The 24,505-nt window shown below is 46.1% G+C and overlaps 1 protein-coding gene across 3 annotated transcripts in view; it reads left to right on the forward strand.

Moving 5' to 3' along the window:
- The window catches only part of LOC146798083 (cytochrome P450 2G1-like), a 439,907-nt gene that overhangs the window by 129,122 nt on the left and 286,280 nt on the right, over window positions 1–24,505 (forward strand). For all 3 annotated transcript variants that reach the window (XM_085625300.1, XM_085625299.1, XM_085625298.1), the window contains one exon: window positions 5,312–5,472. In XM_085625300.1, coding sequence (XP_085481426.1) covers window positions 5,312–5,472 — 161 coding nt within the window. The remainder of the gene's footprint in view (window positions 1–5,311; window positions 5,473–24,505) is intronic.

Raw genomic sequence — 24,505 nt, forward strand, 5'->3', positions numbered from 1 at the left:
GCCTGGCCACCCTCACTTTTCTTTTAAAAATTGCCCTGGGGGATGGGGTCCCCGGGGCCGTGCAAGGCTCATGTGTGTACAATTCCCCTTCCTCTTCCCCTTTAAATTTAATAGTGATCCTTAGGGGTGGTGACCCCAGGGCCTAGGGAGGCTCAGGGAGGGGGTAAACATGGCCCTTCCCTTTAAAATATATATGACCCTGGAGGAGCATGCTCGTTTCTGGTCCAGTGAGGACCTGGCTTGACAGTTCGGGCTGGACTGCTCCAATGGGGAGCAGCGTTAAGACTGATTTGCATATGGCTGGCTCTAAACTGGATGGCATGGCGTGCAAAAAAAATTTAAGGATTTAACCCAGCTCTTTGACTGGGGGTGAATGTTTGATTTGTTCAGCATTCCATCCATCATAGGTTCTTTTTTCATTTGTCACCCTAAGTGGAAAGGGTATGCCCACACGTGGGTCTCATGCTCGCTACGTCACCAGATTCAAACTAGTCTGGCTGATGAGAGATGATACTTTGAAACCGGTCCGAGGATGCTCATTTCTGGTTCATTGAGGACCTAGCCTGGCAGTTCAGGCTGGACTGTTCCCATAGGAAGCAGGGTCAAGCATGAGTTTGCATACAGCTGGATCTTAGTCTAAACTGGAATTGAGTGACATGCAAAAAAAACATAGGTTTTAACGCAGATCTGTGACTGGGGTGAATGTTTGATTTGTTCAGCATTCAGTCCATCATCTGATCTTTCTGTATTTGTTGCCCTAAGTGGGAAGGGAATGCCCAGACGTGGATCCTGTGCTCACTACGCCACCAGTTTCAAGCTTGCCTGACTAATGAGGGATGATACTCCGAAACTGGTGCCACGATGCTTGTTTCTGGTCTAGTGAAGACCAGACCTGGGAGTTTGAGCTAGACTGTTCCCATGGGGAGCAGGGTCAAGACTGATTTGCATATGGCTGGGTCTTAACTGGAATGGCTTGACATGCAAAAAAATGATGCATTCAACCCAGATTTCTGACTGGGGGAGAATGTTTGCTTTGTTCAGCAGTCTGAGCATCATCTTTTCTTTTTGTATTCGTCGGTCAAAAGGGGAAGGGTATGCCCAGACATGAGTCCCGTGCTCCCTACACCACCAGATTCAAGCTAACCTGGCTGATGAGGGGTGATACATCAAAACCGGTCCTTAAAGCTCATTGCTGGTCCAGTGAGGACCTGGCCTGGCAGTTTGCACTGGACTGTTATCATAGGAAGCAGCTTCATGGCTGATTTGCATATGGTTGGGTCAAAAGTTGAATGGCATGCCATGTAAAAAAATGATGGAGTTAACCTAGATCTAAAACTGGGGTGAATGTTTGATTTGTTCAGCATTGCATCCATCATTTGTTCTTTTTGCATTTGTCGCCCTAAGTGGGAATGGTATGCCTAGATGTGGGTCCTGTGCTCGCTACGCCACCAGATTCAAGCCAGCCTGGTTGAAGTGCTGTGATATACTGAAACTGGTCCCAGGATGCTCATTTCCGGTCCAGTGAGGACCTGGCAGTTCAGGCTGGATTGCTCCAATAGAGAGCAGGGTAAAGACTGATTTGCATATGGCTGGGTTTAAAATGAAATGGCTTAGCATGCAAAAAAGGATGTATTCAACCCAGAACTGAAAAGTGGGTGAATGTTTGATTTGTTCAGCATTCACTAGATCATCTGTTCTTTTTGCATTTGTTGCCCTAAGGGCAAACGGTAAGCTGAAATCTAGGTCCCGTGTTCGCTCTGCCGCCAGATTGAAGCTCCTCTTTTCAAACAACAAGGGGGCCCAAGTAAAGTCAGCCAGGGATCTCGGGGAATCAATTATTTTGTGCTACAATGGTCCCTAAGGAGGTAGGGATAGGAAGTAACAAATTAATACAGACCCAATCAGTGCTGTATTGGTTAAGTTATCCAGTCGGACAGAGGTTCAATATTTAATTTATCAGCAAGTTTTTGGGATACAAACAAACACAAATACTGAAAAGTGGGACACAAGCCTGCATCCTACTACACAAACATACAAACATAAAATAGGGAGAACATTTAAGCGACGCTCAGGCAACGCTTACAGTTTGTTTTGACAAGTAGTATGAATTTTAAGAAACAAATTGCAAGTAACGTCTCTACACAGTTAATAATGACATCACATTTAGTGCATGAGGCGTTTTAAGGTGTCGACGATGTTTCGATCCAAGTGAGCAATGCGTGGATCATCTTCAGGACATTATATTGGCATGCCTGTATATAAGGGCCTAAGATAACTAAATTAGACGTAGGTCAAGAGAAGGGAGGAAGAAGACATAAAGAGAAAATTAGAGGGGCGTATATCATCGGTATACAGCCTCGAGAGAACACAAGCTAGTCTGAACAAAAATGTTTTAGCTTCAAAGAATTATCGAGACGCATTGGTAAAAAGCAGTGGTAATAATGAATGACGTGGTGCAGTGAGAAGGAGTAAGTGACTGAGTGAGATAATAAGTCTTGGAGTTAGCGTGACTGCATACATTTGACGCTTGGTCAAAACAATTGTGTCATGTCATTAAGGTACCAATACATTGTGCATTGTGCATATAGTTGGGTCTAAACTGGAATGGCATGGCACGCAAAAAAAAACCAATGGCTTTAACCCAGATCTGTGACTGGAGGTGAATGTTTGATTTGTTCAACATTCATCCATCATCTTTTCTTTTTGCATTTGTCACCCTAATTTGAAGGGATGTCCAGGTGTGGGTCCTCCACTTGACCCACCACCAGATTCAAGCTAGCCTGTCTTATGAGTGGTGATACTCTGAGGCCAGTCCCAGGATGCTTGTTTCTGGTCCAGTGAGGACCTGGCCCGACAGTTTGGGCTTGACTATTCCCATAGCGAACAGAATAAAGACTGATTTGCATTTAGTTGAGTCTAACCTGGAATGGCGTGGCGGGCAAAGAAATGATGGCTCTAACCCAGAACTGTGAAGGGGGGCGAACGTTTGATTTGTTCAGCATTTCATCCAACTGTTGCTCTACCCCATGGTGTTTAACTAAATTATTAAAACCAATTGTGGCCAGTCTCAGATTTCAAGAGGTAATAATGGTTATATACCTAGACAATATGATTTTTCTGAAGCAGTTGAATGATCTGCTAGTGAGGAAGGTGCAGGAGGCAGTAGACTTGATTTAAGCTCTGGGATTTATAATAAATGTGAAGCAATCAGAGTTATGCCACTCAAGGAGAATGGATTTATTGAGGTTCCTTGTAGACTCAGAAAAGGGTACATTACCATTTCCGGATTCCAAGTTGAAAATAATCAGGAAGGACATGAAAGGGGTATTAACTCACACACAGATTTTCCTCAAGCAATTGGCAAGGCTGGTGGGAAACCTGTCATCATCCACTAAGGTGATGTGTTCCGAACCCTTTACTACAAGATTAAACATCATTAATGTAGAGAGAGGCTTAGGTTATTCAGAGATTGTTCCTTTAAACCAAGAAAGATGCAGTTGGAAGTCAAATCCGGTGGCCCTAGCAGTGAAGGCTTTTCCCCAGGACTGGTCAGGGTGAAATCACTATGTTTTTCCTCCATTTGCGAGGATATCCAGATGTTTGGCCCAAATACGACGAAATTCATCATTAGTGGTGGTACTAACCCCTTTGTGGAAGAGTCAGCCATGATACCTTATTTTGTTGGAACTGTCCAGAGACTGCTCGATCCATCTTCTGGTGTTCCCTCAGTTTTTGAGTACTCATACAGCCTGAGTCACAACCCGTTGGTTTAGGGCAAACTGGTGTGGGTTGCATGGAACTTTTCATTGGTGTTTAGAGACATGCCAGGGCTTTCAGAGTCGGCTTCTGGTTATATCAAAGCATCCTAGGCTAGAGTCACAGTGAATGAATATAAATCAGGTTGGGAGGCATGGAATGACTGATATGTAGAGTGGGGTCTCGATTCCATTTTAACAAATATTGTAGAATTCTTAAACTTCTCTGTGTCTCTAGCAATAGCTAAGTAGTCATACAGGACAATTAATGGGTACAAATCATCGATAACTGCTGGATATAAAAGAGCTGATGGGAAGCCAGTGGGGGATAATCCTTTCATGTGTAAGTTATTAAAGGGGGTAAGTAAGGTACATGAGCCCTCCGTAAACTAGCATTCCAACATGTGGGAAGTTAACCAAATATTGCCACTATGTCAGTCATGGGATGGTAATTACCATTTGTCTTTAAAGCAGATGTCAGCCCAACTGGTCACTTTATTATGCTTGGTATCATTTAAAATGCTATCAGTGTGAGGGCATTGGATACTTCTTCAATATGTTTTTCCATAGGAGGAGTTCAGCTCACATCACAAGGCATACTAAGAACTCCATTTTAGTGGAGCTTCCTGCCTTCCCTGCACATGAGATATCATGTTTTGAACAACATGTAGAGGTAAGGAAAGCCTTCAGAACTGTTACTTTGCATTTATTAATAGTATGTCGAACACATCAACACCATTATCTTCAAGTACTTTGAGTAGGTGGCTTAAGGGTCTGATTGCTGTGGCAAACGTGGATAGAAATCCCTTCGGGCACACTCAGCTACAGGGGTTATGGTATCTAAAGCTTTTTGGGCTAGTGCTAAGTTGGAGGACCTTTAAAAAGCTGCAAATTACTCTAGCGTTTCAACATTTAAATCATTTTACTGCAAACCAGCAGCAGATGTTTCAGAAGGAGTTGTGAATATGCTTCGAACGTGCAAAATGTGAGCCTCCTGTCTTGTAATAAAAATGAGGCTTCTCCTAGCCAGTTGTGAAAGAGAGACCTGATTTTATTAAAAACAACGGAGGCAAGTATTATCCCACCACTCTGGCTTTTGAATACTACTACTAATTTTAGCACAAGCCGAACCAATCAAGCGATGAGCTGAGATGGCAGGATCCCTTTTGGAAAAGGAGGCTTGTCCTTTGATGAGAAAGACTAAAGCCCATTTGCAAGAAAGAAAGAAACAACAGGAACTAGTGTGGCTGCTTTGGGGATTATTGTTGTTTATTCTTATTATTTAGGTTTACACATAGACTATGAACATTTTTTGGGAGACATCATGAAAAGATGAAGTCACCCGTGAGACTACCCTATTTATATTGTAATAATGTATTTCATGTGTGTTTACACTTCCTGTCTTGTAAAGCAGAAATGTCTCCTTTGTCTTTATTAAAACCAGGACTCTCCTTCCAAGTGGCTTAGAAACCTTTGCACTGCTGTAGACAAAAATAATGACATTGATTGGCTTGCCACAACTGAAATACTATTACATTTGACTTTCATTTTATTAGGACGTCTCTGTGAACCATCCCTTGGTCTTGCTGCTGCACCTGCAAATATCATCTTTGGGATAGTATTTGGAGAACGATTTGACTATGAAGATGAGAAGTTTCTTACCCTTCTGAAAGACATAGCTGACGGATTTGACATCATGAGCTCCATCTGGGGTCAGGTAAACTGATGCCTTAAATAGAATTGTAAAATATAATTGTATACTTTGTATTTCTTCGTAAACAATGAGATTTGCGATGTACATTTTGCTAGGTGGCAGATCTCTAAGACTTTTATGCCTTAATACAGACAATCATCTAAGAAATATTCGATTTATGAAGGTTTGCTCTTGGTTTAAGGCAAAGCTAATGCTGTCTTTCCAGCTGTGTGATAGTCTTACAACTATGAGGCCTCAATAAGAAAGGTTTCCCTGTTTTAGGACAGTCCAAGGACTGCCTTTGCTATATTATGACAGTTTATGATTGTCTTACTAAAGAGACAAATCGTTTTCATCAGGCCCGGCTTAACTGTTTAAGTCAGGTTTAAGACCATCCTAAACTATGAAAACTCCATCGGAAGTCAGGTTATTAGTGTATGAGCCTGACATTTCTTGTTAGTGCATTTTTTTATCATTGCGGATGTAACACACTATGCAATAGACATAACAGAGGAGCGATTCTCGGACCAGCCTATTTTTCTTACATAATGTAAATATTCTCACATATCCAGCTTTTCAGTAGTCTTTATAGTAACTTTTTAAATAATTCTATAACTCTCCTAAGTCCTTCATTTAAAAATACGTTAGTGTTAAAAAACACTTTTCAGTTCTATTTCAGCATCCTCAATGATACCTAGCCCTCCAGGAGAATTTTGAGTCCTGTCTGTATAAATGTCCCTACACTCATCAAAAGGAATACCAAGCATGTGGCCCACAATCCACTTGTAGCTTTTATTTTGGAGTTTTATATAGCACAAACTTGGCCAAAAGGTATCAGTGCGCTTTTCAAGGACACCAGTTGCATTACAGACAGACAAATTAATTTTTAGGCATGGGGAGTTTAAGGGCCCGATTACGAGTCTGGTGGTGGTCCGAGGCCCGCCAGACTCGTGGTGGCACAGTGGTAGCAAATTCGGACACCGGCGGTCCGACCGCCTCATTAGCAGTTGGTCAGTCAGACTGCCCTGGGACCGCTGGCTCCGCCAGGGAAGCGCGGTTCCATGGTGTTGGAACGGTGGTCAGAGGCTGCAATATGCTTGGCAAGACCATAGCGGTCCCGCAAAGCATATTACGAGTTTCCTCTCCTCAAGGGTTTAAATGGAGGTTCTTTCTCCATGCGGTGGAAAAACGGCAGACGGTCTTTTCGTCTGCCGCAGACCCCTCAGCCATACTAATATGGCAGGGGATCATTCAGGCATGGATGGCGGGCAGATCGCCCCCGCCAAGCCAGCGGTGGCTACAGCCAGCCCGGTGGGGGCGATCCGCCCGCCTTCCTAAGGGGCCCCTAAATTTCCTTTAGTAATGCTCTTTCTGATAAATATTCCATCTAACCGCATATTCCTCACCTTGTTAATACCCCAGAGTGCCACACTGGGACTGAAAATGTTTTGAGAATTGCTCCTGTGAGACAGACGGTGGCATCATTTGGCTCTGTGTCCACTCTACAATTAAAACAATTACTAAACAATTTATAAATATAACATCCATTGATATGCAAATAATCTTAATGAATATATTGCCCTAGAGGTGATGCCGGTGCCACATATGAGAACAACCTCCACGCCCAGTCAGTTTCTTTCTTGACTCTGTCTGCACCGTCAAACGCAGAGATTAATAACTGATCAGATGTGACAGCAAACATATTTAATTTGTGACCTTTTTATAGATCGATACTTCTAACAACAGAGTCCTCAACTTGTGAATAGATGCTAAAGCAGTGCCTCCTATGGTGGTGGAGCTGTGGAATGACTCAAACCAAAAAGTCCTGCAGGATCTAAAAGGAAAATTTTCCTTGCCGACATACCTGGCTATCAAGGCAGTAGTGCTTCATGAATTTGTTGTTTGACATCCACAGCACGACCTAATAGATGTCCAGATCAGGTACTCCACTTCTCAAAATAGTGTTGGTAGCCTTGGCCCTGGTTGAATAAGGCCTCAGACCTTCAGTGCACTGCTTCTTGTCCAATGCATAGGAGATCTTAATTCAGAGGACTATCCATCACAATATACTATTTTTCAACATCACCTTATTTTTTTTGTTTGCCCCAGTAAACCCAACAATGAGCTGATACTGGTCTTGGGTACAATAGATATTTTGATGTCCAAGCGGTGAAGCCTCTCTTCTTAATTCAAGGGGTGAGTTGGAGCAAATAATGCCGGACGGGTGAGGGATTGTTAGGCATGAAAATACGTCACACCCTTTGTCAGGAATGCCACCCTAGTTGGCAACATCAGTTTGTCTTGAAAAAGGTGCTGTACTGTGGCTGAATGGACAGAGCTATGAAAAAGATTTTTAGGAAAGTCAAAACTCACAAGGGCAGCTGTGCATTGGCTTAAATAGGGTACTCATAAGGAAAGTGAGAACCAAATTAAGGTCCCGCTGCATTATCGCAAAAGGCTTGAGCGGAATCATTTGAACTAGACCTTTAAGATTATGCATCAAAACAGGTGATTTGAATAAGGACAATTGGTTTTGGAAAAGCTGAAATGCTGAAAGGGCTATCAAATAACCTTTAACTGTGCCCATGGTTAATCCGTGCTGGGCAAAAGACAAAACAAAAAGCAAAACATCCCAAAACGCTGCTTCTAATAGATCTGTATGACAGGATGTACACCAGGCCACAAACCTATCCCAGCATCCAGCTTACACAGCTTTCATACACCGATGCCTGCCCACTCAAAAGACATTCACGACCTCAGGAGGATGATCGAAAACAGTCACCTGTCTCCACTCAATCACATCTTATGGAAGTTTAGATTACAGAGGTGTGTGTGCAAGACCCTACCCTTCTGCTGTAACAGGCAAACCTCCAGAGGTGCCAACCTGCTCAGAGGACATATGCTCATGCTAAGATATTCTCGGTACCAAACTCTACTAGCTCAACCCTGAGCCACTAGGATGACTTGATCCTGGTCATTTTTAAACTTCTTCAGAATTTGGGGCAGAAGAAGCAGAGGCAAGAAGACATACAGATGTAACAAAATCCACTCTAGGTGGAATGCGTCTCTGAGAGAGTTTTGTTGTGAAATTCACTGCACATAAGCATTGACGTTGTGTGTTCTTGGTGGTGCCAAACTGATTGAGTGAAGATTAACCACATTGATGGAAGATGCCTTGTTCCATCTCTGGGTGTAATTGCCACTCGTGGTCTGGTTGGCATCGCCCGCTGGGTTTGTCCAACCTGAATTTTCAGACACACATGGTGGTTGACAACCAGAAAAATGCCCTGCTGACTCAGCCAGTTCCAGAGGTGATGGGCCTCCTGGTAAAGGACCCAGTCCCCCACTGTACCCTGCTTGTTGCATTACCACATGGTTGTTTGTGAGCGCCTCTACCACCCTCTTTTCATGAACGGCAGAAGGGCCATTAATGCCAAATGAATGTCCCACAAATCCAACATATTGATGTAGAGGCGGGTCTCCCCGAGAGATCAGAGCCCTCTGATCTCAACCTCCCAGAGATGGCCTCACCAACACAACAACAGCACATCTGTCATCCCTGTCAGCTCTTTGAGGACAATGGAGAGGGGTCTGCCACGGGTCCAATTACGGTTGAATGGTCGCCACTGCAGGTGCTTTACAGTTTCCTTCAAAAACCAGGATAGAATCTGACAGGTTCCCTAGGAGTGGAGCCATCCGAGATGGTATTTAGGCAGAATATTGCAAAATATCCCCATACCAAAATATCGAGTGTAAAATATTGTGATAAACTCACTTTTTTCACACATTTTTCGCCTCACTAGGTTTTGGGCCCTTGCCTGCCGCGGGTACTTGGGCCTCCCACACAAGTGAGGCACCATTTTGACCGGGAGACCTGGGGGAATGCTGGGTGGTGGTAAATTTGTGTGAGCCCGGTGAGGCCACAACTTTCCCACCCCAAAATGTGTGAAAAAAGTGATTTTTTCAGCAAAAATGTAGGTTTGCAGGGGATTCTGGGTAAGGAAACGTTGGGGGATCCACGCAAGCCATACCTCCCTGGAAGCCGCCGGGTGTCTAGTTTTCAGAAATGCGTGGGTTTAGTAGGTTTCCCTAGATGGACGCCGAGCACCGGGTCAAAAACCAAAGTGACCCCCCTTGCAAAACCAGGTGGTTTCGCGATAGGCCATTTTGATGTCGCCTCACTACGTTTTGGGCCCTTGCCTGCCGCGGGTACCTGGGCCTCCCACACAAGTGAGGCACCATTTTTACCGGGAGACCTGGGGGAACGCTGGGTGGTGGTAAATTTGTGTGAGCCCGGTGATGCCACAACTTTCCCACCCCAAAATGTGTGAAAAAAGTGATTTTTTCAGCAAAAATGGAGGTTTGCAGGGGATTCTGGGTAAGGAAACGTTGGGGGATCCACGCAAGCCATACCTCCCTGGAAGCCGCCGGGTGTCTAGTTTTCAGAAATGCATGGGTTTGGTAGGTTTCCCTAGATGGCCGCCGAGCACCGGGTCAAAAACCAAAGTGACCCCCCTTGCAAAACCAGGCGGTTTTGCGATAGGCCATTTTGATGTCGCCTCACTAGGTTTTGGGCCCTTGCCTGCCGCGGGTACTTGGGCCTCCCACACAAGTGAGGCACCATTTTGACCGGGAGACCTGGGGGAACGCTGGGTGGTGGTAAATTTGTGTGAGCCCGGTGATGCCACAACTTTCCCACCCCAAAATGTGTGAAAAAAGTGATTTTTTCAGCAAAAATGTAGGTTTGCAGGGGATTCTGGGTAAGGAAACGTTGAGGGATCCACGCAAGCCATACCTCCCTGGAAGCCGCCGGGTGTCTAGTTTTCAGAAATGCATGGGTTTGGTAGGCTTCCCTAGATGGCCGCCGAGCACTGGGTCAAAAACCAAAGTGACCCCCCTTGCAAAACCAGGTGGTTTTGCGATAGGCCACTTTGATGTTGCGTCACTACATTCTGGGCCCTTGCCTGCCGCGGGTACTTGGGCCTCCCACACAAGTGAGGCACCATTTTTACCGGGAGACCTGGGGGAACGCTGGGTGTTGGTAAATTTGTGTGAGCCCGGTGATGCCACAACTTTCCCACCCCAAAATGTATGAAAAAAGTGATTTTTTCTGCAAAAATTGAGGTTTGCAAGGGATTCTGGGTAAGGAAACGTTGGGGGATCCACGCAAGCCATACCTCCCTGGAAGCCGCCGGGTGAGTGGTTTTCAGAAATGTGTGGGTTTGGTAGGTTTCCCTATATGGCCGCCGAGCACCGGGCCAAAAACCAAAGTGACCCCCCTTGCAAAACCAGATTAACTATTGTTCCTACAGCGTGAGAATTTTGGAATAATATTGCAAAGAAAATGTGGCAGGCATTTTGAGGTTTACAGGACATTGGGGATAAAAAAAAAAATTGAATTCACAAGAGAGACATCACCATGAACTCCCATGGGTTTTCGACAATATCTACAGGTGGTGGGTTATTCTTGCATGGAAAGTGTACCTTGGCAGAGAAACTAAAGACAAAGATTCCTGCACAACCATCTATTCCTCAAACACACACACATACTGGTTGGATTTGGCACGAGGGCGAGTCATGGTTCAGTGTATTAAATTGTATTAACAAGAGATTTCACAAAAATGAAATGCACTGTCAATAATTAAATTCACAAAAAACCAAACCAATGACTCGCAGCTCGTGAGCTGTAAAGCCACGTCAAGGCACCAACCACTTTACAGGCCATTCACACACCTTTCATACGTGATACAAACAAGACCATTCGCACCACCAGGCACAAAAGCAACACATTTCATAATTCACCAAAAAGGGACAAGGTACACCCTGCTTCAAAAAGACAAATATTACTGCACAGCCATCTAATCCGCAAGCACACACACATACTGGTTGGATTTGGCACGAGGGTGAGTGATGGTTCAGTAGATGCAATTGTATTAGCAAGTGATTTCACAGAAATGAAATGCACTGGCAATAATTGAAAGGGCGAGAAACTGAACTATTGACTCACAGCTCGTGAGCTGTAAAGCCACGACAATGCACCAACCTCTTTACAGGCCATTCATACACCTTTCATACGTGTGAGACATACAAAACCATTCACACCGCCAGCCGCGGGCTCATCACATAACAAAACTCACACCAGCACACAGTGCCATTCAAGGGCCCATCACTTTCACACGCCCACAATCCAGACACAGCAACTACACAGGCTGATGGATTGCGTGGAGTGGCACTCAGCTAGCAGTGTGTGTAGTGACCAGCAGAAAGTCACTACTCACACACAGCCAGCCGAGCACCAGTTAACACACACACCGCTAGCCAAGCGCCAGTCCACGCACACCGCTAGCCAAGCGCCAGTCCAGGCACACCGCCAGCCAATCGCCAGTCCAGGCACACCGCCAGCCAATCGCCAGTCCAGGCACACTGGCAGCCAATCGCCAATCCACCCACACCGCCAGCCAAGCTCCAGTCCACGGACACCACCAGCCAAACACCAGTCCGCACACACCACCAGTCCACGCACACCGCCAGCCAAGTACCAGTCCACGCACACCGCCAGCCAAGCACCATTCCACGCACACCACCAGCCAAGCTCCAGTCCACACACACCACTAGCCAAGCTCCAGTCCACGGACACCACCAGCCAAACACCAGTCCGCACACACCACCAGTCCACGCACACCGCCAGCCAAGTACCAGTCCACGCACACCGCCAGCCAAGCACCATTCCACGCATACCGCCAGCCAAGCTCCAGTCCACACACACCACCAGCCACGCACCAGTCCACGCACACCACCAGTCCATGCACACCGCCAGTCCACGCACACCGCCAGCCAAGCACCATTCCACGCACGCCACCAACCAAGTGCCAGTCCACACACACCAACAGCCAAGCGCAAGCCTACACACACCGCCATCACATTTAGGATTTTTTTAGAAACAAATAAAAACACAAACAAATTGCAAATAGATACAAATCTTCTAACAGAAAATCAGCAACTAAATACATTGCACTAACACCAACCTTGAAACAGAATCAAATTATCCAAAGAATACAGACCAGGCAGTTCACTTTACCACTTATGAATGCTCCCAAAAATTCTTTCGCGTGTGGTACGCTCTGAAACCAGCAGGGAGACACAGTGCAGGATGAGGAGGACAGTCGGGGCAGTACATACGACTCTCCTTCCGCGAACCTCTTCACCAACAGACTCTACATCTCCTACTGGGAATATCTTTTGCGGGTGTGGGAGGAATGTGATCTGGAAAGTGGCGTTCTTTCAATCTAGCAACATCCTCCACCACTCCAACTCTAGGAACACTTGCCTGTTCCACTACAACAAGGCTGCCTATTACAGACTCCTGAAACTTAGCAAAAGTCATCTTTGACTCAGGGCAAGAATCCTGGAACACAACAAAAGCATTAAACATTGCCAAGTGGAAAAGATGGATAGCCAACTTCTTGGTCCAAATGTAAGCCTTACGAAGAGCAGTGTAAGGTTCCAACCTCTGATCTACTTGGTCAACACCACCCATGTGCCTATTGTAGTCTAAAATGCACACAGGTTTGCGCGCTTCAGCGACCTGACCCCAAACAGTCACAGGTGCAGTGCTTTCATCATGGATGGTAGTCAGCATGTAGACATCTCTCCAGTCTGTAAACTTCACAGCAAGAAGCTCCTGGCAACGCAACGCACTGCACTGTCCCCGCACAAGCTTTTGATAAACAAGTTCTTTCGGGAAACCTTTACGGTTAGAGCGGATTGTGCCACAAGCAAGAGTGTCCACTTTGGCCAATTCCCTGAACAACCGCACACCAGTGTAGAAGTTATCTACATATAAATGGTGGCCTTTGTTAAAAAATCCTCTTCCAAGTTCCCAAACAATTTTCTCAGTCACTCCAAAAGTGGACGGACAACCAGGGAGGTTAAACCTAGATTCCTTACCGGTGTACACCCTGAAATTAGAGACATATCCAGTCTTACTGTCACACAGCATGTACAGCTTTATTCCATAGCGTGCCCTCTTACTAGGAATGTATTGCCTAAAAACCAAGCGGCCCTTGAACAACACCAAAGACTCATCCACTGCAATTTCTTTCCCAGGGGCATAAATCTCAGAAAATCGATCAACAAAGTGATCAAGGACAGGCCTAATCTTAAAAAGACGGTCACAGTCAGGGTGATCTCGTGGCAACGCTAAACCATTATCAACAAAATGCATCATCCGAAGCAGAAGCAAATACCTGTCACGACTCATGACTGCTGGAGAAATAGACATTGCCATCAAGGGACTGCTAGACCAATATGAAGACATTGATGGCTTCCTTAGCAAGCCCATCAAAAAAGTTAAACCAAAGAACTTCTTCAGCTCTTCAACATTTGTGGGAGTCCACCGGGTAGCTCTAGAGTGTGGCTTAAGACTGGCACTGTTGTCCCTCAAAAACTGTTCGGCATACAAATTAGTCTGCTCAACAATCTCTGCAAAAAACACATCGTCCATAAACAACTGAAAAAAATTGACCGGCAAAAACTTCTCAGTATTCACTCTAGACCCTGGAACACCAGTAAACTCTGGCAATGCCGGCTGCACCATGCCATGGGCAACCCAGAAGTCATCACTTTCAAAGGGAAGCCTTGCAGCCCCAGCCTGCAGCCCAGATGCCTCTTGCCGCACTACACCAACGGGAAGCCTTGCAGCCGCAGGCTGCAGCCCAGAAGCCTCTTGCTGCACTATCGGCACATCAGTCTCCTCCTCTAACACAGGCACTTCATCCGCACTAAGAGTATCTTCATCATCCGATGACTCCATACGGAGAGACAACTCACTGCCAGAATCGTCCCCTGCCTCCTCTCCCTCAGATGCAGAGTCAGTCTCTGAACCAATATCAGAGGAAGACTCAAACAGCAAACCAACAACCTGCTGAGCAGTAATCCTGCGGCTAGCCATTATACTTACTAAGATTGAAGACTGCACAAACAAGTCAACAACAACCAACAATGTGCAAACCAAGTAAGTAAAGAAATGTGTACCTTTATCACAATGATCAATGTACTCAAAAACTATAGAATTCAATTACAAGAGACAGCTACACTCACCAGAACCTACTTTGCAGTGACACAGCAAAATCCAACGATATCCAACTAGAAAAAAGAAAAAAAAAACAATTACTCACAAGACAACAAAATACACATCGAGCACAAATGCAAACAGTTTTTGCCAAGGGGTCGCTTCCTAAATAAAAAAGAAGACATCCCTGGTGTCTAGTGGGCTTTTCTGCCCCCTCCCCTGGGAGCAGAAACGGACAGAAAGACGACCGATCTGCCCCCAGGGGGGGCAGAAAAGTCTTCTAAATAATTAGGCCGCAAAGGAAGCGACCCTTGCCCAAGGGGTCGCTTCCTACATAAAGAAAAAGAAATCCCTGGTGTCTAATGGGCTTTTCTGCCCCCCCCCTGGGAGCAGAAACGGGCAGAAAGACGACCGATCTGCCCCCAGGGGGGGCAGAAAAGTCTTCAAATTATTATGCCCGCCTAGGAAGCGACCCTTGCCCAAGAGGTCGCTTCCTACATAAAGAAAAAGACATCCCTGGTGTTTAGTGGGCTTTTCTGCCCCCCTGGGGGCACACACGGCCAGAAAGACGACCGATCTGCCCCCAGGGGGGGCAGAAAAGTCTTTGAATTATTTTGCCTCCCAAGGAAGCGATCCTTGCCCAAGGGGGCGCTTCCTACATAACGAAGAAGACATCCCTGGTGTCTAGTGGGCTTTTCTGCCCCCCCCCCCCCCTGGGTGCAGAAACGGGCAGAAAGACGACCGATCTGCCCCCAGGGGGTGCAGAAAAGTATTCGAAATATTTTGCCACCCTAGGAAGCGACCCTTGCCCAAGGGGTCACTTCCTACATAACATAAAAGACATCCCTGGGGTCTAGTGGGCTTTTCTGCCCCCCCCCCCCCTGGGTGCAGAAACGGGCAGAAAGACGACCGATCTGCCCCCAGGGGGGGCAGAAAAGTCTTCAAATTATTATGCCCGCCTAGGAAGCGACCCTTGCCCAAGAGGTCGCTTCCTACATAAAGAAAAAGACATCCCTGGTGTTTAGTGGGCTTTTCTGCCCCCCTGGGGGCACACACGGCCAGAAAGACGACCGATCTGCCCCCAGGGGGGGCAGAAAAGTCTTTGAATTATTTTGCCTCCCAAGGAAGCGATCCTTGCCCAAGGGGGCGCTTCCTACATAACGAAGAAGACATCCCTGGTGTCTAGTGGGCTTTTCTGCCCCCCCCCCCCCTGGGTGCAGAAACGGGCAGAAAGACGACCGATCTGCCCCCAGGGGGTGCAGAAAAGTATTCGAAATATTTTGCCACCCTAGGAAGCGACCCTTGCCCAAGGGGTCACTTCCTACATAACATAAAAGACATCCCTGGGGTCTAGTGGGCTTTTCTGCCCCCCCTGGGGGCAGAAACAGGCAGAAAGACGACCGATCTGCCCCCAGGGGGGGCAGAAAAGTCTTCGAATATTGTGGCACCCCTAGGAAGCGACCCTTGCCCAAGGGGTCGCTTCCTACATAACTAAAAAGACATCCCTGGTGTCTAGTGGGCTTTTCTGCCCCCCCTGTGGGCAGAAACGGGCAGAAAGAAGACCGATCGGCCCCCAGGGGGGGCAGAAAAGTCTCCGTATTATTTTGCCCCCGAAGGCAGTGACCCTTGCCCAAGGGGTCGCTTCCTACATAACATAACAGACATCCCTGGTGTCTAGTGGGCTCAATACTAACAATCTCGCCCCCGCGGCCCCCACCGGACAAGCAAACCTACCTCTACCCCCTTGGACGCGCTGGAAGAAATGGATTCCAGCGCGTCCAACGCTTCCTGATGACGCCGGCGCGCGCTGTGTGCGCTGACGTCATGGGGAAGCGTGGGGGGGCTCGGGGGTGGCAGCGGAAGCTCTTCCGCTGCCATCCCCCTCTGTGGGGGCACGATCGATGCCCCGGGGGGGAGCGCCAGCGCTTCCCCCGGGGGCTGTGCTCATGACGGAGCGGTTCCGTCATGTGTGTATGAAAGGTTATATTAGTGGGAGAGGAGGTCTGCCACTCTATCACAAGGATGATGTCATCAGTGATGTCATGAGTGATGTCACTGACCATGTCATGAGTGATGTAATATGTGACGTCATCAGCAGTGCATTGCGGGCGCGTGAGTTATAGTTAGCTGAACTAACTATAACGGGGGAATTTCTATGGTTTTGTACGAGTGAAAAGTCCAGCTAACTATATCACCCCTGAAACCTATGGTTTTTTCAGTGAATTTCTAAGGTTTTTTAAATGCTAATTCCTAGCTATAACGTGCCTGAAACCTATGGTTTTTTCAGTGAATTTCAAAGGTTTTTTAAATGCTAATTTCTAACTATGCCTACAGAGATAGGACATGTGAAGAAAGAAGGAAAAACGCACAGAAAGAAAAAAAAGAAATGTCGAAAGAAGCAACAGAAGTCCTCAAAGACGAAGAAAAGTGCAGGAAGAAATATAACGTGCAGAAAGAACAAACAGAAGAGCAGAAAGAAGCCTTGTTGCAAAATCATCCTGTACCCTCAACTTTTTCAGACGGATACTGGTGGTAACTGAGTCTGCCTAAGCATTCCTAGAGCCAGTGCTATGTTAAAAGACACTCAGAATACAGTGAAAACACCTACATACACTAGGGCACACTATGCGTTGGGGTCACCCTGTGATTAGCATGACCTCCTCTGTAAGCCCCGAGTATATAATAGGGCAGGGGATTGAAACTACCTCTTAAAACGCACCACAGGGCGTGTTTAAACACGTCACCTCATGCCCCGTCCCCTCCCTTCCCCACTGTGTAAACACACCCTGTAGCCATTTTAAGTTGGGAGATTAAGTCCCCTTGAATCCTGAGGGTCCCTAGGGTCCAACTAGACCACTAGGTACCTCCAGTAAGCGCCACAGAGCTGCGTTGCAGAGAGGTGTAAAAAGTGGCACAGCCTGCACCACCTCTCTGCAACGCAGAGCAGTGGTGCTTACTGGAAGCACCTGGTGGGCTAGTTGGACCCCAGGGTCCCTCAGGATTGAAAGGGAATTATTTCCCCAACTTAAAAACGCGCCACAGGGCGTGTTTGCACACGTCACCTCAGACCCCGTCCCCTCCCTTCATCACTGTGTAAACGCGCCCTGTGGCCGTTCTGAGCTGAGAGATTAAGTCCCCTTGAATCCTAAGGGTCCCTAGGGTCAAACTAGCCCACTAGGTACCTCCAGTAAGCACCACAGAGCTGCGTTGCATGGAGGTGTAAAAAGTGGCGTGGCCTCAGAACACCTGTCTGCAACACAGCTCCCTGGCGCATACTGGAGATACCTGTTGGGTTAGTTGGCCCTCAGGGACCCTCAGTATTGAAGGAGAATTAATTCCTCAACTCACAACTGGCCAGGGGGTGCGTTTGCAGAGTGCTGCAAGGAGGGGGCATGGCCTCTGGCGCGATGCCGGTCTTTTATTTATTTATTTTTAAGAAGGAGGGCTGTGTGGCCCCCCTTTCTTTTTCTAATTTGTTAGCCCTGGGGACCCCATTCCCCAGGGCCTGCACCCTAATTTTTTTTGTTGAAAAAAAATAATTTGGCCCTCCCAAGGCCTTAATCGGCCCCGGGGACCCCAACCCCTGGGTCATGGCCTTTCTTTTTTTTATTCTTTAGGAGGGGGGCTGTGTTGCTGGACAAACCGTATATACCTATCACCATGACGATTTGCGTGATATTCATTAAAAGGCGACTATGCATACAATGAATCCACGTAGAATGTATTCACACCGCTAGTGAAGCTCTGACATGTCTGACACCCTACCGTGCCTAATCCCGGCACCCCCGCTGGTGGATACTCTCCAAGTAGACACCCTTGTTGTTTATTTATACAAACATGGGTAGCTATTGACGGGCACATTTAATACACATGCACACCAAGCCATTGAAAGGGGAATCGACAAAAATTCGACCAAACTATGCAAGAAACACCCTCACGGTTAATAAAACACACATCCACCGCCGGATGTGTAATACTTTTTATTTTACTCTCTGGAAAGGAGACAAACCTCACTTGAGAGTCACAGCGTGCTCCTGGCTGAGCCCAATGCTGTGTTACACCCACCATTGCCTGCCGAGTGCCACACACCTCTGTGTTGTATTCCACCATCTAGTGCTTATGCTATGACACTCTCTAGCCCATGTGCACTGTAACACCACCCCCTGAATATGTCATGCCACACTTGCCTTCGCACGGGTTATATTGCCCCATCTAACGTGCCTTCCTCAATGCCTATGTTATAAAGCACAGCGCTATGCCATACTTATTACAATCTGGGATCCATATCTTTGTCACAGTGCATATGCAATGTTACACTACCCAGCACATATTTTATATTACAACTTTAGAGACTACTTAGGTTACACAACACTGCCCTGTGCATATTACACTCCAAGGCGCATATCACATAGCAAGCGCTAGTGCCTGTGCTATATCGCGCTCTCCAATGAATCTGTCATTGCGCACAATGTATTGCTTATTATATTTCACGCCCCGGTTCATCTTCTATCACACTTTTTGGTGCATAGTTTATACCATATACTATATCTAGTTTTCATTTTCAATCGTGCTCTCAGGACTATGTTCTATATAACACTGAGTCCATCTACCCTTTTCACGGGCATTACATTTTGCGATGGGGGGTGGAGGGTCAGGGTATGTTTCTGCCAAGTGAGTCCGGAGTCACAGTCCCAAACGTCCTCTTCTTCCTGAATAAAAGTGAGATTATGCTGCATACTGTTCATATTTTAAGTAGTTCGCACAGACACACATCTTAAAAACAATAAAGTTCCTAATACCCACCTTCTATGAATAGTTAGCTTGCTGCCCCATCCACCTCCTCCCTATCCTCTGTTGTCTGAATCCATGGACTAGCCTCCTCCCTCCTGCCATGCATGGTCTGATGTGCTGCCACTGCCCTCCATTTAGCATGATGTACCAGTCCACTCCTCCTGCCCTCCATTGCCCAATTCTATGGGCAATCATTGACCCCCTGCTTGGCCTCTGTGCTTAGCTTGCTGACCCTATTCTCCTTCCCCCTGCCCTCCGATGTATTTGTGCATGCCCCTGCTCCATCCTTTTTGACCACCATGTTCCATGGACCTGCCACTCCTATCTACTCTGAGTGTTCTGTTGAGCTGCCACTCCACTCCCACCTGCCTAGCATTGTCAGATGACTGTAACCTGTCCCTGCCACCTCCACCCTGCCTGTCCACATGCCATGCCCCTATCCTCTTCCTCCTGTCCTTCATGGTCCATTTTACTGCCACACCCTTCTGCCCTCCCTGGTCTGTTGTGCTGCAACTGCTCCTCCTGCCTGCCCCGCGCGGTCTGTTGTGAGGCCCCTTCCCCTGAACTCTCCTGTCTGTGCCCAGGTCCTGACCCTCCCTTCTATCCTCCATGGTCCTTTGTGCATGCCCCTGCACCCTCCTTCTTGCCCATCATAGCCATTGTGCTGCCACTAACCCTCCCGCTTGCCATGCATGGTCTTCTGTGCTGCCATGGCCCCTCCCACCTTCCCTGTGTGGTCAGCCAGCTGCTCCTTACCCCCTCCCACCTTCCCTCCATGGTCTGTGTGTATGCCATCAGTCTCACTGTTGCTCTCCATGGTGTGTCTTGTTTCTAGTGCCCACCCTGCCTGACCTCCATGGTCATCTTGCTGCTCCTGCCCTGCCCCCTTGCCCCCAGCCCTCTGTTTCCATGTGCAGACCCCTATTCCCACCTTCCTGGCTTGTCGGTTCCATTGTAATGCCCCTGATCTGTCCCTCCTGCCCTTTATGTTCTGTTATGCTGCTGCTTTCTCTCCTGTCTGTCCATTATGGTCAGCTAGCTACCATTGCCTCTTTCCCCTCTGTTGTCTGTTGTCCATGTGCATGGTTCTGTCCGTTCCCTATTGCTTTCTATGGATTGTTGTGCTGCACTCCCGTCCCGCATGCCCTGTGTGGTGTATTGTGCTGCTGCAAACCCTGATGCCTGCCCTGTAGGGTCAGTTTGGTGCACCTCTCAATGTCCCTCCTGTCCTCTGTTATCCGAGTCCATGTCCCTACCCCAATTCCTCCTGCCTACCATGATCCAATGTACCATACTTGCGAACATTTTGAACTTGGTAAGAGGGAGATTTTGAAATTAAACTGGGGTATTGATTTTCCCCTTTGAGTTACATTGAAAAAGAGAAGATTGTAGACAGGAACCAGATCATGTAAAGCCTATTTGAGATTAAAAACATTGGACGTTTCCTGGCTGAAACGGGTCTGTTGGCATGTATGGTTGTATGACCACTGCCTCTTCCTTCTGCCCACAATGGTCTATTACATCACCACAGCCTCTCTTGCCAGTCCTGTATTGTTGGTTTGTAGCCCCTGCCCCCCTTTCCACTGCCCTCCATAGTCTGTTGTCGTACCACTGCCCTTCCTGCCTGCCTAGTGTGGTCAAATTTTTGCCTCTGCACTCTCCTACCTGCCTTCAATTTTCAGAGTCCGTGCCCCTGGCCTCTGCCTCTCAACAGTATCCCAATGAACAACTAGATTGCTAACATTCTATATTTATTACAAAAGTGTGGAACGCCTGACGTCATTTTGATGTAATCAAAACTGTAATGCCTAGAGCATTTCCTTTAGAAATTACATATATGAGATGGTCTTATTTGCATCAAAATTATGGTTAGTGCTTTAAAAAACTAAAATGAGGACATATTTTCTGAGTTTTCAAATAGCGACAATCTTAGTTGTTTTATCCAGTTGACCACTTGATTAAATGTTGCATCCAAGGGGAGAGGGTGTGGTGTTACTTCCAGAGCTGCAGACTTTGCAACTGGGGAACCAGGTTGGAGTTTCTGCTTCAGCACAACATTCTGTGATTCTGGTCAAATCACTTAATCTCCCCATGTCTACAACCGAAATGAATTTGATCTTGTGTGATGTAACCAATGCTCATGTAAAGCACTCCAATACCTGACAAGTCTGCACTATATAAAACTGCAAATACACACAAAATAAGTGTTTTGCACACTTCTGTCATTGGGCTACATTTGGGCTACATTTGGGTGATATTTGGGCTACATTTGGGCTACATTTGGGCTCTTTTGTCTCTGGTGGCCATTTTAGGAGATTTATTTGCTATGAAGTTTCCTAATTTCCTCATTTACTGCAGTCTCCTCAGTAGGAAATGCTTTCAGTTTTTTACTTTGATTCCATCAAGAAGGTATTCAGATATGTCACACATTTGCCCTAAATTCTGAATGTTAGCACTCTAGTTGCTCATTAGATCACTGTAGTAAAGCTACTGCTCACCACGGAAGTCTGCTGCTAGTATTAGAAGTGCATGTTTCAGACTGCATATCAGAATTTTTTAATGAAATAGAAGAGGATTTGAGAAGTCACTCAAAATATGCCCTAATTTTTCTTTCTTCAGCACTAATAATAATTTCTATGGCAAAATGAACCCCCTCATTGTGTTCCTTTTTAAATTAAATGTTTTAAGTGTTACCAGTTTATTCCAATCAAGATGGCTACAGGTATGCCATACTTTTGTCATAAGTAAGACAGTAAGCGTTCTAGTTGATCTTAAGAACACTCTGGGACATTCTGTCATTGGGCTACATTTGGGCTACATCTGGGTGATATTTGGGCTACATTTGGGCTACATTTGGGCTCTTTTGTCTCTGGTGGCCATCTTGGGAGATTTATTTGTTATGAAGTTTCCTAATTTCCTCATTTACTGCAGTCTCCTCAGTAGTAAATACTTTCAGTTTTTTAATTTGATTCCATCAAGAAGGCATTCAGATGTGTCACACATTTTCCATAAATTCTGAATGTTAGCACTCTAGTTGCTCATTAGATCACTGTAGTAAAGCTACTGCTCACCAGGCAAATCTGCTGCTGGTATTGAAAGTGCATGTTTCAGTCTGCATGTCAGAATATTTTTATGAAATAAAAGAGGATTTCAGAAGTCAAAATGTGTTTTTCTTTCTGCAGCACTAATCATAATTTATATGGCAAAATGAACCCCATCATTTTGTTCCTTTGTAAATTAAATGTTTTAAGTGTTACCACTTTATTGCAATCAAGATGGCTTCAGGTGTGCCATACTTTTGTCATAAGTAAGACTGTTAGCGCTCTAGTTGTTCTTTAGAACACTCTGGGAAGCTGCAGTAGAACACAAAGGAATCAACTGACAGTCTCTGCCCTTGTTGGATGTACATGTTTTACTGAGAATGTCAGACTTCATTCTCACATGACTGAGAAAGATAATGTGAATTTACAGAAAATATGCTCTCAGTTTAGCTTATAGATCACCTTCCAAACCTCTGTGGGAAAAGCATGAGAAAATAGTTTTCTCTAAAACATTGTTCATGATATCACAGATTTTCTCAGGAACTACTGAACAGATTGACTCCATATATGCAAAAGGCACATCCCTGAGCTGAGTACTACCTCTTTGCCAAATTTCAAGTACTTCTGTTCAGCCGTTCGGGCTGTAGCTCGGACTAAAGGTCCTATGGGAAAATGCATGGGGAAAACGCGTTTTGGGACCCCCCTTTTTTCTCAGCCCCCGCTTGACGAATCCCCCCGAGACTTTCAGGGTAGGAGCGGAGCGGAGCGCCCCACCTATTTTGAAAATTTCGCGAGGATTCGTCAACCGGCGCCAAAGTTATTCCAAATAGAATGTTGCGGATTTCCTATGGAAACACGGTCCTAACTATAACTATCTACTGGCGACCGCCAGTAGATAATATATATATATATATATATATATATATATATATATATATATATATATATATATATATATATATATATTACCTACTGGCGGTCGCCAGTAGGTAGTTATAGTTAGGACCACGTTTCCATAGGAAAACCTCAACATTCTATTTTGAATAACTTTGGCGCCGGTCGACGAATCCTCGTGAATTTCTCAAAATAGGTGGGGCGCTACGCTCCGCTCCTACCCTGAAAGTCTCGGGGGGATCCGTCAAGCGGGGGCTGAGATAAAAGGGGGGTCCCAAAACGCGTTTTTCCCATGCATTTTTCCATAGGACCTTTAGAACGAGCTACAGCCCGAACGGCTGAACAGAATTACTTAAAATTTGGCAGAGAGGTAGTCCCTAGGTCAAGGAAGTGCCTTTTGTAGGTTTGGTGTAAATCTGTTCAGTAGATTCTGAGAAAATAGCCTTTAAATCAATATATATATCTGAGCCCGCTTACGGTACGCTTACCGTACGCTTACGGTAAGCGTACGGTGGCGTGCGCGAGCGCGATTCTGATTGGCTCTTAGATCTTAGTAAACATTCGAATCGGCCGAAACCAGGAAGCGGCGGCCGCCATTTTGTGTATTTCACTCTGAAAAAAAAGAGTGAAAACAAGGAAAGGGGGCAATGAGGAGAGTTACAGACCCCCTAACATTTGGAAGGGGGTCAAAGAAGGACAGAAAAGTACAAAAAAAACATTTATTGATTTTCAAAAAAATCACGGGGTACGCGTACGGTAAGCTTACGGTAAGCGTACGGTAAAAAAAATAAAAATAAATAAATGAAAAGCAGATTTAAGAGTTTAGAAATTAGGGAGCTCTAAAAAGAGCTGTTGTGTTTATGAAGTCATTTTTTTAGTGGTACCTACAAGTAAGTACCGATGCAGAGTCTAAGGTTCAAGAGGAAGACTCTGTTCCCTTCATCATTGAAGTGCACACCATCTCCTCTATAAATGTCTTGCATGTCATAACGCAAGTTGTTGTGGTAAATGGCACCCATACCATAGTCACGGAGGAAAGCAGAAACAGATTTGTTGACGTGCTTTCTTGCTTTGTCAATCTGTGGACAGAAATGATTGGACCAGTTCCATTTTTGCCTTTGGCATATGTTGGAAAACACAAAGGCAGTTTTAGGGAAAAGTGTAAACAGTTGTGCAAAGGTGTCCTTCATAAGCATTTCCAGACCTACCCCAGTCAAAGTGCCTAGGTCATTGCCACCACAGTGCACTATTATGAGGTCAG

This window comes from Triturus cristatus, chromosome 9, assembly GCF_964204655.1.
Source record: "Triturus cristatus chromosome 9, aTriCri1.1, whole genome shotgun sequence".
Classification (NCBI taxonomy): domain Eukaryota; kingdom Metazoa; phylum Chordata; class Amphibia; order Caudata; family Salamandridae; genus Triturus; species Triturus cristatus.